Source organism: Electrophorus electricus, chromosome 25, assembly GCF_041902795.1.
Source record: "Electrophorus electricus isolate QZ-2024a chromosome 25, ASM4190279v1, whole genome shotgun sequence".
NCBI lineage: Eukaryota > Metazoa > Chordata > Actinopteri > Gymnotiformes > Gymnotidae > Electrophorus > Electrophorus electricus.
Window position 1 is genome coordinate 11,979,817 of NC_137521.1, and position 18,069 is coordinate 11,997,885.

Below are 18,069 nucleotides of genomic sequence, written 5' to 3' on the forward strand. Positions count from 1 at the left end.
CAACTTGGCTTGCTTGATGAGTTTTGATAAATGTGCTTGAAATCAGACTGACGGGAACTTTTCGTTATGATAAACGGAATTGCTTTCTTTGGAGTACTTAATGTGCACTTGGATGTAACACTCTGGGCCACTAGGGGGTGCCACATCCATGTAAGTGTATGCCCCCTGCGCACAGGGTGGGGATGATTTAGGACTGGTGAATCAGAGGGAGGGTAAACGTGAGAGACAAAGGCAGAGTGATGTGTGTGCAGCGATGGACTTGCGTGCCGAGCTCCTGAAGTCCATCTGGTATGCCTTCACAGCGCTGGACGTGGAGAAGAGTGGCAAGGTGTCCAAGTCCCAGTTGAAGGTGAGTAGTGTGAGCGGGGCCGGGGGCGTGGGGACCCGGGCCCCAAAACGCTCAACCTCCAACGGCTGTGAGGACATAAGGCTTATGATTATAGATGGTCTCCAGCTCAAAGGTTGGGGAGAAATGTTAGGAAGTGGAGCAGCTCCGGCTCGGCTGTGGTGCGTGGCTGGAAGACGCTGGGCTCGTGTGGTTCTCTTTCAAATGCATTTCCTGTACAATTGAACCCTTGGTTGCCACATGGTGTAGAGCAGCCAAATTCAGTATGCTGCTTTTCTTAAGACGTGTGGCTTCTGTTTTTCTTGCCAAAGCTCACATTTATACATAGTTAAATGCGTTCAATAGTCATGTATGCTGGAATTGGATTTGGGCAAAACAATTAAACAGTAGTTAAAGAAACTGGTGCCATGACCCAGCACACCATGTGCCACCAAAACCACTGAACTCAAATGAAGTGAAGGAGGGTTACGGTTGGAGACAAAGGGGTCAGCTGGATATGCTGGGTATCTGCACCATCCCCAGCTGCTGATCATTTCATGCATATAGACCTTCATCTGCCTTATCAGTGACGTCGTCGTTGAAGAAGCGGAAATGCTGCTCTGCAAAACTGAAGTGGGGGGGTTGGGAAGTTAGTGATGTTAGAGTATTGTAAGTCCCATCTTTGTAAATGCACACTGTAAATTATTCACCATTTCCCTCTGTCAACTTCTAAACCTCACTGATGGCGCCATCACTGGGGTCTTTGTTTGAAACTGTTTGCTTCAATTTATCGGTTTGCTGGTCATGCATATCATTTATATAGTTTTCTGCAAAACATTTTCGGTGCATGACTGTGCAGTTTGTGTGGTGCAGGTTCTGTCTCATAACCTGTGTACAGTGTTGTGCATCCCACACAACCCTGCAGCCCTTGAGGAGCATTTTCGTGACGACGACGATGGGCCGGTCTCCAGCCAGGGCTACATGCCCTACCTCAACACCTACATCCTGGACAAGGTACGGCTGTGTCCTCCTGCTCTGATCGTCCCCCTCCAGCAGCCTGTCTGCTGCCTGGCTGTCCCACACACCATTTATTCATTTAGCTGTATTTCAATGCTTTAGCTTTCACTGTGTCTGGCATCAATGAGGAAATGACGGTACTGACTACTGAATATCTATATCATCGTGTTCACCACACACAGTCACGCCTGTCGGTAGACACTTGGTTATTTTTGGCCTTAAAAGAGTTTACTGACATGTTTATATCTCATGAACTTCAAAAGACAGGAAAAAGCTAATTTTCTCCCTTGAAACACACACACACACACACACACAGATTGTTGAGAAGTTGAAATGCCCCAGTGTGAGATGTGTCATGGCAGGTGGTGGAGGGCGTGTTTGTGAAGGAGAATGTTGACGAACTTTGCTGGACTCTCACGGCCAAGAAGAACTACAGGCCGTCAGGAGAGGGCATCCTGCCGCAGAAAGACGCCTTTCGCCTCTGGTGCCTTTTCGTCTTCCTCTCAGAGGATAAATATCCCCTGGTGATGATTCCCAATGAGGTGAGGCGAGGAACGCTTATACTCTCAATATTACAATCGTGTTCAGAAATAAATGTTAGATCTGAGATGTTTTAATTGTAAAGGAACAGCAAAACCCAGAATTCATAGGAAAGTGAAGGCAGTGTAGTAGCACTACACAAGAGCACACACGGTATTTAATAAGCTTTGTATGTAATTTGTGAGAATGTAATGGTATTTGATGCAGGGTGGTGCTCTACGTACTTGGTCTGAAACTGGTTTGTGATGACGGCTGTCCCAGTGGGTGCAACTTCATGTCATGTTATGGCAGGGAAGCACCACCAGCATTTGAGCGCTGAGCTAAAGGTCCCTGGTTAAGTTCTCTGTTCTCATTACAGCAGCTGTAATCACAGCAAGGCCCTGGGCTCCAGCGCACAGTCACGCCTCTAGATACATAAGGAGTTGTGTACCATCATGGTTTATTAGTTTATTGTGTCCTTTTGTGGTTTATTATTGCATGAAATTATCCCAAATTTGACATGACTTTGGGGGAAAAAAACTCCTATGAGCTCAAATTAGCAGTGAGGTGATTTTTGGTTTTGCTTGACATTGTAACATACTGCCAAAATCGAACAGCCTACCACAGTTTACTGGGTGTATTTTGTCCTTTGGGGGTTGCCATATTGGTGATATGCAAATTATGCTGCTCACTGCAGACTGATCAAAACCCTTCATTATTCACACACAGCAGAACAGACGTACAAAGTACCACTGCTGACTGCCACACCATCAATGGCCAAAAGGTGACTGGGCTAGGATACTCCCAGGTAGCCCAAACCTAGACAGCAGCAAGTGAGGGCTAAGCGCCTTGCTCAGGGGCCCAACAGCGGCAGCCCAGCAGTGGCAGGACTTGAACCAGCAACCACCGAGCCACAAACTGCAGTAGTGTTATTTAATTAGTGGTATTCTTTATACTGCTGTAATGTTCTTTAATTAGTAGTGTTCTTTAATCAGTGGTGCTCTTTAAGCTGCAGTTTTCTTTAAACTGCTGTAGTGTTCTTTAATCAGTAGTGCAGGGCAGTGGTAGCTCATTGGTTATGGTACCTGACTTGTAATTGGAAGGTTGCTGGTTCAAGCCCCACCACTGTTGGACCCTTGACCAAGTCCCTTAGCTCTCAATTGCTGAAGTTGTACTCAGTCATAATTGTAAGTCACTTTGGAAAAAAGCATCAAATGTAGTGCTCTTTAATCAGTAAAGTTCTTTATACTGCTGTAGTGTTCTGTAATCAGTAGTGTTCTTTAAACTGCTGTAGTGTTCTTTAATTAGTAATGTTGTTTAATGAGTAGTTTGCTTTAAACTGCAGTAGTGTTCTTTAATTAGTAGCGTTGTTTAATCAACAGTGCTCTTTAAACTGCTGTAGTGTTCTTTAATCAGTAGTGCTCTTTAAACTACTGTAGTGTTCTTTAATCTGTAGTGTTGTTTAAACTGCAGTAGTGTTCTTTAATTAGTAGTGTTGTTTAATCAGCAGTGCTATTGAAACTGCTGTAGTGTTCTTTAGTAGTGTTGTTTAATCAGTAGTGTTCTTTAAACTGCTGTAGTGCTCTTTAAAGAGTAATGTTCTTTATACTACTGTAGATTTCTTTAATCAGTAGTGCTCTTTAAACTGCAGTAGTGCTCTTTAAACTGCTGTAGTGTTCTTTAACCAGTAGTTCTCTTTAAACTGCAGTAGTGTTCTTTAATCAGTAGTGGTGTTTAATCAGTAGTGCTCTTTAAACTGCTGTAGTGTTCTTTAATTAGTGTTTTGAATCAGTAGTGCTCTTTAAACTGCAGTAGTGTTCTTTAATTAGTAGTGTTGTTTAAATTGCTGTAGTGTTTTTTCATTAGTAGTGTTTAATCAGTAGTGCTTTAATCAGTAGTTCTCTTTAAACTGCTGTAGTGTTCTTTAATTAATTGTTCTTTAAACTGCTGTAGTGTTCTTTAATTAGTAGTGATCCTTAAACTGCTGTAGTGCTCTTTAATTAGTAGTGATCTTTAAACTGCTGTAGTGCTCTTTAATTAGTAGTGATCTTTAAACTGCTGTAGTGCTCTTTAATTAGTAGTGTTCTTTAAACTGCTGTAGTGTTCTTTAATCAATGGTGTTCTTTAAGATGCAGTATTGTTCTTTAATCAGTAATGTTCCTTATACTCCTGTAGTGTTCTTTAATTAGTAATATTGTTTAAACTGCAGTAGTGTTCTTTAATCAGTAGTGATCTTTAAACTGCTGTAGTGCTCTTTAATTAGCAGTGTTTAATCAGTAGTTCTCTTTAAACTGCTGCAGTGTTTTTCAATCAGTAGTGTTCTTTAATTAGTAATATTGTTTAAACTGCAGTAGTGTTCTTTAATCAGTAGTGATCTTTAAACTGCTGTAGTGCTCTTTAATTAGCAGTGTTTAATCAGTAGTTCTCTTTAAACTGCTGCAGTGTTTTTCAATCAGTAGTGTTCTTTAATTAGTAATATTGTTTAAACTGCAGTAGTGTTCTTTAATCAGTAGTGATCTTTAAACTGCTGTAGTGCTCTTTAATTAGCAGTGTTTAATCAGTAGTTCTCTTTAAACTGCTGCAGTGTTTTTCAAACAGTAGTGTTCTTTAAACAGCTGTAGTGTTCTTTAATCAGTAGTTCTCTTTAAATTGCTGTAGTGTTCTTTAATTAGTAATGTTCAAACTGCAGTAGTGTTCTTTAATCTGTAGTGCTCTTTAAACTGCAGTAGTGTTCTTTAATTAATTGTTCTTTAAACTGCTGTAGTGTTCTTTAATTAGTAGTGATCTTTAAACTGCTGTAGTGCTCTTTAATTAGTAGTGTTCTTTAAACTGCTGTAGTGTTCTTTAATCAGTAGTGCTCTTTAAACTGCTGTAGTGTTCTTTAATTAATTGTGCTTCAAACTGCAGTAGTGTTCTTTAATCAGCAGTGTTCTTTAAACTGCTGCAGTTCTTTAATCAGTAGTGTTCTTTAAACTGCTGTAGTGTTCTTTAATCAGCATTGTTGTTTAAACTGCTATAGTTTTCTTTAAACTGCTGTATTGTTCTTTAATCAATAGTGCTCTTTATACTGCTGTAGTGTTCATTAAACTGCTTAGTGTTCTTTAATTAGTAGTGATCTTTAAACTGCTGTAGTGCTCTTTAATTAGTAGTGCTCTTTAAATTGCTGTAGTGTTGTTTAATCAGTAGTGCGCTTTAAACTGCTGTAGTGTTCTTTAATTAATTGTTCTTCAAACTGCAGTAGTGTTCTTTAATCAGCAGTGTTCTTTAAACTGCTGCAGTTCTCTAATCAGTAGTGTTCTTTAAACTGCTATAGTTTTCTTTAAACTGCTGTATTGTTCTTTAATCAATAGTGCTCTTTATACTGCTGTAGTGTTCTTTAATCGGTAGTGCTCTTTATACTGGTGTAGTGTTCTTTAAACTGCAGAGGCACCTGATGTTTCTTTTTTTTTTCACTCAGTGATAAACCAGAAGTGTTTCTAAGTGGTCTTGCAATCTGCCTTTATAATGATAATATTAACTTTGGCCTTTGATGGTCTCCCCAGCACTTTGACAGGCTGTTCTTTTGCTGTGGTTTAGTGTGAAGGTTAACATATCTCTCTCTCTCTCTCTCTCTCTCTCTCTCTCTCTCATGGCTTCTCTTTTTGTGAAATTTCATCTGGTAACTTCCTGTAGGCAGGTTTGCATAACTGCTGGGGTGGCAGAAAGTGTAGAAGGAGAGGTGAGGTGTATCGAGCTTACTTACACAGTTCAGACTACTGTACACAGGCACAGAAGAACTAAATAAGAAATCTTAATTTTAGGTTTTTTATTTTAGACCCCAAGGTCTAATACCTCAGATTTTTTTCCACAAAGACAAACAGCTTATTGAAACACAAGATGTAATAATAAAAAGACTTTCCACTCTAGACTCCACACACTGGTCTGTGTCCATGGACCTGAGAGCCCTGCTAGGTTTCTACTCTGAGCAGATCTGAGTGTTCTGGGCCTGATCCACACAGTGATCTGGAGAGTCGGAGTCGTGCTTTAAAGTCAGTTCTGTAACTAACTGGAAGCTTTAGTTTTGTTTTTAGAGCAGCAATAATGTGCTCTGATATCTTTGTCCTGGTTAACACTCTCACTGCAGCTGTAGATGTTGAAGGGTCTTTCTGGGGAGTCCCGTTAGGACACCATTACAGTGGTCAACCCTGCTGGAGATAACAGCAGGCACGAGTGTCTCTAGGTCTTGGTGGGACATTAAGACTTTGTTTTCAGATGGACCGTTAAGATGGTAGAGGCTCCGTTGGTGATAGTGTTCAACCTTCTGAAGTTCACACATGTCACTCCACTGCTGTGCTCCCTTTATTGGCTTCCAGTAGATGCCCACATCAGATTTAAAACCCTGATGCTCAACTACAAAGCCAAAAATGGCCCAGCCCCTCCATACATGATGTCAGTGGTCAAAACCCGATCCGTACCTCGAGTACTTCGAACCTCAAGTACGGCTCGGCTTGAAATACCATGCTTCAAGTCTCATGAAAGACAAGCATGGAAATTATTGTCTGTCCTGGCTCCAAGATGGTGGAACAAACTTCCGCTGGCTTTCCTGACAGCAGAGTCCCTTGCAGTCTTCAAATGCAGACTGAAGATCCATCTATTTGTGGAATATTTTAAAATGACCATTGGTCCTTCTTGGGTAACCGAAACTTATATAGTTGTATAGCACATATAGGTCGATATTTTTTTTTTATTATTGCACTTATCGTTGTCTGTTATAGCGTTTATAGTTATTTTGCACTTCTAGTACATTTGATATCTTGGACTCTAACCTGCTCTACTGGCTAGGATATATATATTCTATGAGTAAATGACAAAGCACTTTAATAAGTCACTCTGATAAGAGCGTCTGTTAAATGCCATAAATTGATTGAGTTGATGTAGCTTGTAAAGGTGAGCTCAGAGTCTATTAAAACCCAAATTTCTGATTAGGTCTTTAGTTTTTAGATCCCTAAATTAAACTCCTCTCTGTTTCCAAATATCATGTCTTCTGTTTGTGTTTTGTTTCCTGTGAGAAAGTCAGATATATCACCTGCATAACTGTGATAGGAAATGTTGTTGTGTTATTAGTGGTGTGCAGTTTAACCCTTCAGAGGAGTGCTAACCAAAAAGGTGTGTGGTAAAATTACACAAATATATGTTTCATGAAGTAAAGTAAAGCATAAAGTAAAACCAATAACATAAACCTATTCAAAACGTTTCTTTATGTTTTCTTGGTTGCTATTGGACGCGTATCTGTCTGAAAGCAGTACCAGCTAATCCAACCTGCTCGTTAAAATGGAATCGGGGCTTTGCTCCTGTGTATGTGCGTGATTTTCAGTAAAGCTGGCCTGTAGCTGTCTAACCCCTTCTCAGTCTTATGAAGAAGAAGCTACGCATATTTGTTGTTCCTAAAAACGTCGCGTCCTAATGCACATGCTAGCTAGCTTTGAATGGCAACTGCGAATGAGGCAGATGTTGTGCCGTACCTAATTGAAAAGCCTTTTACTCACAATAATTCCACCTATAAACATTTGTCAGGAAGGAAAACGTTATGAACAAAGGGCAAGAGGTATGCCTGGCTCACAGCTAGCTCGCAGCATGGCATTATGGCCAAGGAGCGAAGGGTGGATTTTATCTACAAATAGGCCTAAACGTGTGAGGCTGGTGTTTAGGTAAATGTTTAGGCTGCCCTGACATACTGTATGCACACGAATGTAGTGATCCTCCTTTATTGATTGGCTGTACTTGTACATGGAAAATGAAGTGAGGGAAAACGTGGTGCTTTTTCATACATGCTACTTTTGTTTTGTCATTTGTAGTTGCATTCATGGACTGTTGCTCTGTATTTTTGAAATCCGTACAGTAATTTAAGCCTACTTTTTCGTGGCATTACATAATAGAAACACTTTGTGATTTACATTGTCAAGTGTCAAGCACTGAGATCTAGCAATACCAGGACTGATATATTACCAGAGTCAGTATTCAGCCATGTCATTCAGTACCTTTGTGGCTGTAGTTGTTATGTAATGACGATCCCAAGTTTCCTTTTTCCAGAGTGGTTTCGGTGATGATTTTGGAGGTACAAGTGAGTGTGATGACAGCGAGGTATTAGGTACATATTTTTGAGAAATTCGGTTGAACTGATGAACTGCAGATGTCCCTTAGGTTGAATTACTGTATAACATTTTATTTAGTTGAATGCAGTTGAAGCAGCGTTCCAGAACCCCACGATTTCACACTGAGATTCACATTAAGACACTGGCATGCAGGCTAAACACACCAACACAGTGGCACCACAGCACGGACTGAACACATACATGTCTGTGCTCTGACAGGGTGGGAGAATGTATGAAACTGGAGTTGTGTTGTAATTACTTATATCTGTAACACAAGATGATATCAGGGCCGAGAAATTGAGAAACTCGCACAGAAACTGACTCATGTTCAGGAAACTGGTTGGGCTTGTAACTAAAGGAAATAAAAGAAAGTTATTTTCAGTAGCTACCACTGCCTAGAACAAAGTATTACCAGAGTATTTCCCTGTGTTACACATCCCCTGTATAATGGCTTTAAGAAATCTTCTTGAAGACTGTAATTGTCTAGCACTTTTGTGCTTTTCTGGGTGTCCTACAGATTATGGAAAAAATATCTCAAGATGCAAACATGAAGACTAGGCAAGAAGCTTTTCTTCGTGTTGAAACTCTGAAGCTTGCTTTGTGTCTTTCTGTCTGGTTTGCCCTCATACCAGCTTGTGATGCATCTCCACTGAGTTGTATAACTACTCTCCTTCAGTAGGATTGATGGCTCCGTTTATGGTTTTAAACATTAAACCTAAACCTCAGAGTGTCATGTCAACCTCGACACTTCTCTGGTCACGCTGGACAACGTTTCCTTTCCTAACGCCATGTACTGCAGTGTAGAGAACCTCTGCTCTGACAAACACAGTTCAGATAATTAAATAAGGTTAATTAAGCTAATCAAGTGGCTAATTAAGCTAATCAGCTAAATAAGTGAGGAAACGCTGACTCGCTGCTCTTCCCGTCAGGTGGAGTACTTACTCAAGAAGCTGTGCATGGCCATGAGTGTAGAGCTGAACTATGTAGAGCTAGAAGACTTCATGTCCCAGGATTCTGTTCAGCAGAATGGCTTCTCTGTGTGGGCATTTTTGGAGATGATGAATTCTGGGAAACTCACCAGGGGAATTGCCAAAGAAACGATGAGTATGGCAATTGAAGAAGTCTATCGGGAAATAGTGGGAGATGTACTCAAGGAGGTAAGTGTGTCAATGAACACCATTCAGAACACTGACCCAACACTATTCAGAACACTGACCCAAAACGGGTGGGTGGGTGTGCGCACGTGTGGGTGTGTGCGTGCGTGTGTGTGTGCACTGCAGGGTTATCTGTGGAAGAAGGGTCAGCTGAGGAGGAACTGGATGGAGCGCTGGTTCACCCTACGGCCGAGTTCCCTGGACTACTACATAAGTGAGGAACGCAAAGACCACAAGGGGAGCATCCCACTGGATGCAAACTGCTGCGTGGAGGTGTGTGTGTGTGTGTGTGTGTGTGTGTGTGAGGGGGGGGGGGGGGGCGAGAGGGCGATGTAATGTGATGTGATGTCCCTGCTCAGGTTCTGCCTGACAGAGATGGGAAGAGGTGTATGTTCTGTCTGAAGACTCTGTCCAAGGCCATTGAACTGAGCGCCTCAGACACCAAGCAGAGGCAGGAGTGGACGTCAGGTCAGTCTCCACAATGCCTTGTGTGTGTGTGTGTGTGTGTGTGTGTGTGTGTGTGTGTGTGTTTGTATGGGTAGAGCTGCCTGCTCGTGTGGGCTGTGCAGAAAATGCATGACACTTCTCAGTCCACCTGGAGAAGGGTTTTAATATGTTGTGTAAACTACAGGACACTCGGGTTACCTGGACAAGGGTTTTAATGTGTTGTGTAATTTGTTTAAGAGTATCAGACACTAACAGGCTTATGAAAGCTACAGAGCAGATAATGAAATCAGATCCATATCCTGTTATCCTTTAACACACTCATTGAGGTGTTTGGGCTTGTTGAGGTGTTTGTGGTGGAAGTAAGAGATCATCCTTAGACAGCAATCATGGCCTTCTTCCCTGAGAGGACACACTGTCACACCCTCACAAGTTGTTGTAATTATCATTGTTATTGTTGTAGAACTTTCTCCATTTCTGGTCTGTAGCCATCCAGACGGCAATCCGTCTGCACGCAGAGGGAAAGAGCTCCCTGCACAAGGACCTGAAGCAGAAACGTCGGGAGCAGCGGGATGCACGAGAGAGGAGACGCCTGGCCAAAGAACAGGAGCTGCAGCACCTCCATGCCCTGCAGGAGGAGCGAGAGAAGAAGCTGGCTGAGCTGGAGGTCCTGAAGGAGGCCCAGAGACAGGCACAGCTACTGATGGAGCAGGACGAGCTGAGGAGACGCCAGCAGCACGAGGAGCTCCAGAGGACACTGGAGCTCCAACTCCGAGAGGCCGAGGAGGTGTGTGTGACTGTGTGGCTCTGTTGTTGGGCTTTGCTGTGTTGGTTTTGAGCTCTTATTATATTGATTATCATTATGATATATGGTGTAGGGTATATTGACATATTTGTATGTTGACATTCGTATACTGATTTGTTGGTATATTGTTATACTGGTATATTGATATATTGGTATATTGTACTGGTGTGGTTAGTGTATACAGTGTATATGTTATAAATGCAGACACACTCTCGCCCTGCATCAGGCAGGCTTTTATATATATAAAATGAACAAAACGATGTAATTTGCTTGTTTACTTGCTATTTTCATGTCACTATTTTCATGTCAGTACTCTTAAGGCAGGTGAAGTTCATCTTCTACGATAGACTTCATGTCCAAATTCTTCCAAATTCCTCTCTCTGGCATTTTCAATGAATAGAACATCCAAACCATTAAAGTCTCTCCTGTCCTCTGAAGGACGTGTCCAGTGTAGGGCGTCTGTTTAATTCAGCTCTGCTCTTGTGCTTGAGAAGACGTTGAGTAAATTCAGCTACCACACTAGACTACCTGTGTGGATCGCGGTAAATACAGGGCATGCTTATGTAACCCACGACTGGCCAAATCAGAAACTTACTTTCCCAAGAACCTTTACTATGTGGCTTGCATATTTTGATGTTTTCATGTTATAGTATTTAGTATAGAGTTATACATTTGAATATATTATGCTTGGTCAGTGTAAACAACAGGGTGTGTACAGCAGTGCGTGTGTGACAGTGGGAGGGAGATACTAGTTACACCACTAACTAGAAGCAACTGTGTGTGTGTGTGTGTGTGTGTGTGTGTGTGTGTGTGTGTGTGTGCTCCTGTGTGCGCATGCGTGCATGTTTGTGCACGTATGTGTGTGTGCGCACGTGTGCATGTGTGTGTATGCATGCGTGGGTGGGTGTGCGTGCATGTGTGGGTGTGCGTGCGTGTGTGCGCACATGTGCATGTGTGTGTATGCATGCGTGCGTGTGTGTTTGCGTGTGCGCTTGCGTGTGTGTGCGCGTGTGTGTGTGCGCGTTCGTGTGTGCACGTGTGTGTGCGTGTGTGTGTGCGTGCGTAGGCCCGGGCCAGCATGCAGGTGGAGATGGCTCTGAAAGAAGCGGAGGCGGAGCATCAGAGGAGGAGAATCAGAGAGCTGGAAGACCTACAGCAGAGATTGGAGGAGGCGCTACAGCAGGAGATCAGAGCCAGACAGGACGAGGAGGAACACCGCAACACACAGGCCCGGTACACACAAACACACACACACAGAAGATCAGAACCAGACAGGATGAGGAGGAGCACCGCTACACACAGGCTAGGTAGTGGGGTGTGTGTGTAGTGCATGAAAAAGGAGAGGCTTGGTCAGATTCAGAGTTCCCCTGTAAAACTGTTACACAAAGTTCCTCAGGAAGTGGGTAGGGGAAGTATCCTCTCAGATGGTGAGTCTGGGGGGGTCTAAACCTCGCCCTGTCTAGAACACACACTTGCACTCAGCATGGAAACACTGCCAGTGGCTAAACAGGCATCACATATCCCTGGAGCTGGTGACTCTGTCCTATACTTTTATCAGAATGTTCCTTTAACCAGTTACATATGGTGTTACTGCAACATTGAACTACACAATAACGTGGCCAGTTCTTCAAATGATGAATTCTTCCTTCCCTCAGACGCTGCCTTCCCCCAGACATTACCTTATCACTCTCATAGGTCCTGCTCCACACTGTTACTGGTCCTGCCACAGGTCTTTTGAGAAGCTTTTCACCTGCATGGTTTAATGTTCCATGCATGCTGATGTCACGACTGATGTCACCCACATCACTTGTCATACATTCTGTAGTTTGCTGGCTGAGGAAGAGGAGAAGATGAAGGCCTTGATGGCGCTTCAGGAGGAACAGGAGGAGTACATCCAGAAGGCCCAGCGGGAGAAGCAGGAACTGAAGCAGGAGATGGAGAACAAGACAAAGGCTCTGGAGCAGGCTCAGAGACAGGTGGAGGATATCCGCACCACCCGACACAGGGTGGAGCAGGACGTGATGGTCAGTACACACACACACACACACACACACACACACACACACACACTCTCTCTCTCTCAAGCACTGCTGATTGATTGATTGATGCTGATTGATTGAACTTAACAGGCTGCACAAAAGAAGCTGCGACAGGCTAGCACTAATGTCAAACACTGGAATGTTCAGATGAACAGACTGATGCACCCTATTGGACCTGGAGGTAGGGGTGTGTATCTGTGTGCATGCGTGTGTGTGTGGGTTCATGAGTCCTGAGTCCTGTGTGTCTTACTGACTCTACCAGTCCTGAGTCCTGTCCTGGATCCTGTGTGCACTGTGTCAGTCAGCACAAGACTCTTTCCTCAAGTGTCCTGAGAATGTCAATATGACTGTTCGCTGGTATAAATTATATATATTCATACCCTAATTGCACTTGTACCTGCCCCTGTGTCCTGCCCCTCCGACACCTATCCCTGTGTCCTGCGCCAACACCCCACACCTGGTTATAGATCTACAGCTAGATCATTTGTCCTGACAAAGTTCCCTGTAGTACACACTACACACTATACACAGTGCAGGGCAGACACACTGGCCTTTCTTTACCCATTCTCTGGATTATCACAACCACAACATCCTGCCCTCTTAGCAAATCAAAAAGCCTCCGATTATTTTCCCGAGTTCTGTCAGCCTCCTGTTTGATCTTGTTCATGTTTCCTCTCTGCACGGGGCTGTCCAGAGAAGAGATCTTTGGGAGGAAGTAGCTACTCCAGCTTCCGTATCCCAACGCAGAAAGATCCAGGGCTGCGTGTCCGGACCAAGGTCCATGACGAGGACGATGAGGAGAGCAAGGAGAATGTGGCCAGTGTGGGAGCAGCCTGTGTTGACAAGCACCTCACGCAGACCTCCAACGGAGATGTGGATGTACATTAATGACTCAGCAAAATCCTGGTGAAGTCTGGTGAAGCAAAACTACATGGCAGCTATCACAATAATACGTGTTCCTCTACACTGTAAATGTGTGTTAGTTTGTGTGAACTAGAAAAATGCTGTATATTGTGAATGCTATTAACCAAGTATTGCTGTGATGTTACTGCTCAGGTTTTTTTTTATAGCGGAGCAGTATATGTCAAGTAAAGAGTTTCAGTTTGGGTTTTATTTGGTTGGTTGTTTTTGTTTGTTTGTTTTAAACAAGTGTGCTTGCATATAAAGCTTAAACGTATAATAAATTAAACGTTAAACATTTTAAAAGTATGCCTGTCCATAGTGATCACCAGGGCGGAGAGATATTCAACTTTCACATTTGTCATTTAAACTGTCTGTGGAAGCGCAGCGTAGCACTGATGTGCCTGTCAGAAGGAAACAAACTGAAAAACTGAAGCTTCTGTGGTTTTTGCTTCCTGCTCATTCTGCAAACATGCCAAAGAGAGCGCACGCGCACAAACAACCTTATCACAGGCTTACAATAAACGAAAAAGTCGGATTTATTTTATTTTTTCGTGTTTTTCTAAAGCGCGTAATAGCATAGACTGGTTTTTACCCACGTGCTCTCATAGCAGGCTGAAATATGCGTGGCTTGCAAGAGACAGTATGTATAACTAAACATAATCTAAACTAATGGTTTGAGGAAAGCGTTCCTACATTCGTCACTGTTCACTGGGCGATAAACAGACGCATAAACCTTTAGAAAACGAAATGGCTTTATAGTGGCATTTACTGTTCAAACAGAGATATTACACCATCCTTTTGGTGTACGGCAATCCAAGTACCATGTGTAGTTGTATTTGTACCAAAGTAACTTGTTCTGAAAATCTGAATGTTTTATTGTTGTTTATTACTTTATTCCTGGGAAAAGGGTGTTTTAGAAAGTACGTCTTTAACCTTATGCAACTGGTTACCCGATGCACTAGAGGGCGGTGTGGCCCAGAGCCGATAGCCTTCAGGAGGCGAATTTCTTGTTCCAGGGTAAATAATTTTATGCCGGAGTGGCAGCTGTGCCCGACCAGCGCAGTGGAGAAATGGCCTCCGGCTTGAGTAGAGTTTGGTCCGGCTTGTCCCGGGCTCGCCTAAGCGCAGTCCGTTTGGCTCGTCCGGTGTCGCAGACTTCGACTTCGACTTCGGCTTCCAGCGCCGCCCGAGCAGCGACCGTGGCAGAGTTACAACCGCACGCGAAGGGAGGTCACGATCACGACGAGGTCAATCCGTTCGAGAAGGTGCGTGCGCGCGAGGTGGACACTACATTTACATTTACATTTACATTTTCATTTACATTTACATTTTCATTTTGTAAACCACACCGAATGCGTAACGAAACATCGCGTAGACCTTCACTAACACACTAACGATGTTGAAGTAACTGTGCCTGCAGACGGTTGCTGACGTCTGTACACATTCAAACACGCGACTGTTCACGGTAGCAAGGTGTTGGTATTGCACAGATTTACGGTCTCTGGGTCACTAACGGGTCACTAGTGGGTCACCGCAGCTCCAAGAGCCGGTCGTTATGCTTTGGTTTAGCTGCACTCAGTCATCTGGCGCTGGTGGCCACTGCTGCCTGTGGGTGAATGCATTTAACCTCGCTGTTGTGTAGAATAGTGATTACCGTCGTGTCCTACTGTTTTTTGAAGCGGTGGGTTCTCGTCTGTTTTGTAGAACCCAGACTACCACGGCTTTTCCGAGGACCCCGTCGTGGATGAGTGGAACAAGAGGCTGGCCTTTTTCTTCGGGATCTCAATGATCGTCATCGCAGGGACGTTCATCCATTATTTACCGGACCACGGGTAAGCACGAGCCAAACGGGAGCTCGCTCGGGGTTCTCTTCTGCCTGTAAATAAACAAGGTTTTTTTCTGTTTTCGTAATGAATACAAACCAACCTTAGTAAAACAGTGTAGACTTGAATTTCTAGACGTAGTCTATTAACATTCTACAGGCCTACTCGCTATAACAAGTTTGAGATTTAGGCATTATGTTTTGCACAATAAAAAGGCTCAAGAGGGGAACGTAGCTCTTACTTGATTGGGATGGACAGTTATGTTTTGGGGTGGGATCCAGTGCAATTTTCTCAGACAGAATATTGGTAGTATTTGTGCTACACTTATATTTCTGCAGTTACCACACTGCCTACAAATGTTCAGTGCCTGCGTAAGATGAACTACAGTTTGGCTGTCTGTGAGTTCAACAAGCAGTTTAATTCAGCCCAATACAGGGAGGACAACTGTGTGTAGTTAGTCTAATGATTTTCTCATACAGACGTTTCTGCACATTTGACAGGACAAGTATGCAGAGATTTACATTTTTACTGTTTAGCAGATGCTCTTGTCTGCAGTGCTAGGGACAGAGCAGAGCTGTAGCTTGGTTATAAGAGCTTTGTTGTTTCAGTGGAAAAATTATAGTACATCTAGTCCAGTGTCTGAGTATAGTAACAAGCTAAACTTCCGTGAGGAGTCAGTGCAGAGTGATGCACACACAATACTACAGCATTTTATATATGACTGTGTGTGTGTGTGTGTGTGTGTGTGTGTGTGTATAAATATATAATTACACACATACTTTATTTATTTTATTTATTTATTTATTTACACACACACACACACACACACACACACACACACACACACTCTATTGCCAAATGTATTTACTCATGTGCCTTTGCATGCATATGAACTTGAGTGACATCCCAATCTTAATCCATAGGGTTTAATATGATGTCAGCCCACCCTTTGCAGCTATTCTGGGAAGGATTTCCACAATGTTTCGGACAGTTTTTTATGGGAATTTTTGACCATTCTTCCAGAAGCACATTTTTGAGGTCAGACACTGATGTTGGAAGAGAAGGCCTGACTCGCAGTCTCCGCTATAATTCATCCCAAAGGTGTTCTTTCAGGTTGAGGTGCAGGCCAGTCAAGTTCTTCCACACCAATCTCACTCATCCATGTCTTTATGGACCTTGCTTTGTGCACTGGTGCGCAGTCATGTTGGAACACGAAGGGTATCCCTAAACTGTTCCCACGAAGTTGGGAGCATGAAATCATCCAAAATCTCTTGGTATGCTGAAGCATTAAGAGTTCCTTTCACTGAGCCCAACAACCCCACACCATAATCCCCCCTCCACCAAATTTTACACTTGGTACAGTGCAGTTCGACAAGTACTGTTCTCCTGGCAACCGCCAAACCCAGACTTGTTCGTCGGATTGCTGGATGGAAAAGTGTGATTCGTCACTCCAGAGAACACGTCTCCACTGCTCTAGAGTCCAGTGGTGGCGTGCTTTACACCACTGCATCCAATGATTTGCAGTGCGCTTGGCGATGTAAGGCTTGGATGCAGCTGCTCAGCCATGGAAACCCATTCTATGAAGTTCTCTATGCACTGTTCTTGAGCTAATCTGAAAGCCACATGAAGTTTGGAGGTCTGTAATGATTGACTCTGCAGAAAATTGGTGACCTCTGCGCATTATGCGCCTCAGCATCTACTGATCCCACTCTGTTGTTTTAAGTGGACTACCACTTCATGGCTGAGTTGCTGTCATTCCCAATGGCTTCCACTTTGTTATAATACCACTGAGAGTTGACTGTGGAATATTTAGTAGTGAGGAAATTTCAAGACTGGACTTGATGCACAGGTGGCATCCTATCACGGTACCATGCTGGAATTCAGAGTTCCTGAGAGTGACCCATTCTTTCTAATGTTTGTAGATGCAGTCTGCACATGCCTGGGTGTTTGTTTTTTTTACACCTGTGGCCATGGACGTGATTGGAACACCTGAATTCAATGATTTGGATGATTGAGCGAATACTTTTGGCATTATAGTGTATATGTATGTTGTAAGGTATTGTTTATTGCACTGATTGTTGTCCACTATAGAGACATGCAGTACATGCATCTATTTTGCACTTCTAGCCATCAGCAGTGATCCCTGTATTTCTACAGTATTCTAGTTCATTGGCATTTTGGACTCTAACCTACTGTACTGGCTCGGATGTATTCTAGGAGTAAATGACAAAGCATTTTAGTAAGTGACTCAGGATAAATATCTGCCCCCCCCCCCCCCCCCACCTTTTTTACCCTACATCTGGGTCAGGAGCAGCGTTATGATGAGTGATGGATTTAAGGATACGGTTACTGCAGTCCCCTCGAGCACATGTAGTCAGCTCCTTAAGGGAATCTCTTGCTTTGTTCTGCAGATAAATAACTGATTATTGGGTTAGTGGTTGTGAGGTGGAGTTATGCCACATTTTTTTTGGTTTAGTAGTCCTTGAAATTGGGGTTGAGCGAATGTAGAGAAGCTGCGTTTGGTGATTTGTATTACGTTGTGAGGGTTGAGTGTATCTTGGTGATTGTGGGGGAAATGGCTGAAACAAATCTATTAATCAGAGAAGTGTAAGTGTGTTTGCCACATTGATATGTTGCTCTTTGTGTCTGTTACATACAGGATGAGGCAGTGGGCTCGGCGGGAAGCAGAGAGACTGGTCACACAGAGAGAGGCACAGGGTCTGCCTGTGCTCGACGAAAACTACTACGATCCTGGCAAGATTATTCTCCCCTCATCCTCGGAGGAGTAGAGCCTACCATTTGTACCGCTTGGTATCTTGTTCATTTGTTTGACTGTACATTTCATTATAGTAAAGTAGAATATTAAAGTCACAATAAACACCTTATGTTATTACTGGGGTCTGTCTTTC

The 18,069-nt window shown here is 43.3% G+C and overlaps 2 protein-coding genes across 5 annotated transcripts; both read left to right on the forward strand.

Moving 5' to 3' along the window:
• The first annotated feature begins 217 nt into the window (after window positions 1-217).
• Window positions 218-13,954, forward strand: def6a (DEF6 guanine nucleotide exchange factor a). Of its 4 annotated transcripts, none has more exons than XM_027025867.3 (11): window positions 218-349; window positions 1,199-1,339; window positions 1,705-1,884; window positions 8,922-9,149; window positions 9,273-9,419; window positions 9,506-9,614; window positions 10,079-10,377; window positions 11,462-11,628; window positions 12,221-12,419; window positions 12,525-12,621; window positions 13,129-13,954. In XM_027025867.3, exons 1-11 carry the CDS (start codon window positions 254-256, stop codon window positions 13,320-13,322), a joined length of 1,857 nt encoding a protein of 618 aa, XP_026881668.3. In that variant the 5' UTR covers window positions 218-253; the 3' UTR covers window positions 13,323-13,954. The 4 variants fall into 4 exon arrangements, with proteins under 4 accessions (XP_026881668.3, XP_026881669.3, XP_081564143.1 ...); XM_027025868.3 differs by having other exon boundaries at window positions 12,525-12,615; window positions 13,129-13,952; XM_081708017.1 differs by lacking the exon at window positions 8,922-9,149.
• A 400-nt stretch (window positions 13,955-14,354) lies between these two features.
• ndufb11 (NADH:ubiquinone oxidoreductase subunit B11) lies at window positions 14,355-18,053 on the forward strand. Its single transcript, XM_027025870.3, has 3 exons — window positions 14,355-14,602; window positions 15,042-15,169; window positions 17,820-18,053. The coding sequence occupies exons 1-3, from the start codon at window positions 14,408-14,410 to the stop codon at window positions 17,947-17,949; spliced, it is 453 nt and encodes a 150-aa protein (XP_026881671.3). The 5' UTR covers window positions 14,355-14,407; the 3' UTR covers window positions 17,950-18,053.
• Window positions 18,054-18,069: the final 16 nt, after the last annotated feature.

Excerpts from the sequence above, each read along its gene's own strand:
- def6a (XM_027025867.3), top strand. The coding sequence starts at position 254 with ATGGACTTGCGTGCCGAGCTCCTGAAGTCCATCTGGTATGCCTTCACA. Across the intron at positions 1,885-8,921 it reads TGGTGATGATTCCCAATGAG|GTGGAGTACTTACTCAAGAA; the intron begins GTGAGGCGAGGA and ends TCTTCCCGTCAG. Across the intron at positions 9,615-10,078 it reads GAGGCAGGAGTGGACGTCAG|CCATCCAGACGGCAATCCGT; the intron begins GTCAGTCTCCAC and ends TCTGGTCTGTAG.
- ndufb11 (XM_027025870.3), top strand. The coding sequence starts at position 14,408 with ATGGCCTCCGGCTTGAGTAGAGTTTGGTCCGGCTTGTCCCGGGCTCGC. Across the intron at positions 14,603-15,041 it reads AGGTCAATCCGTTCGAGAAG|AACCCAGACTACCACGGCTT; the intron begins GTGCGTGCGCGC and ends TCTGTTTTGTAG. Across the intron at positions 15,170-17,819 it reads CATTATTTACCGGACCACGG|GATGAGGCAGTGGGCTCGGC; the intron begins GTAAGCACGAGC and ends TGTTACATACAG.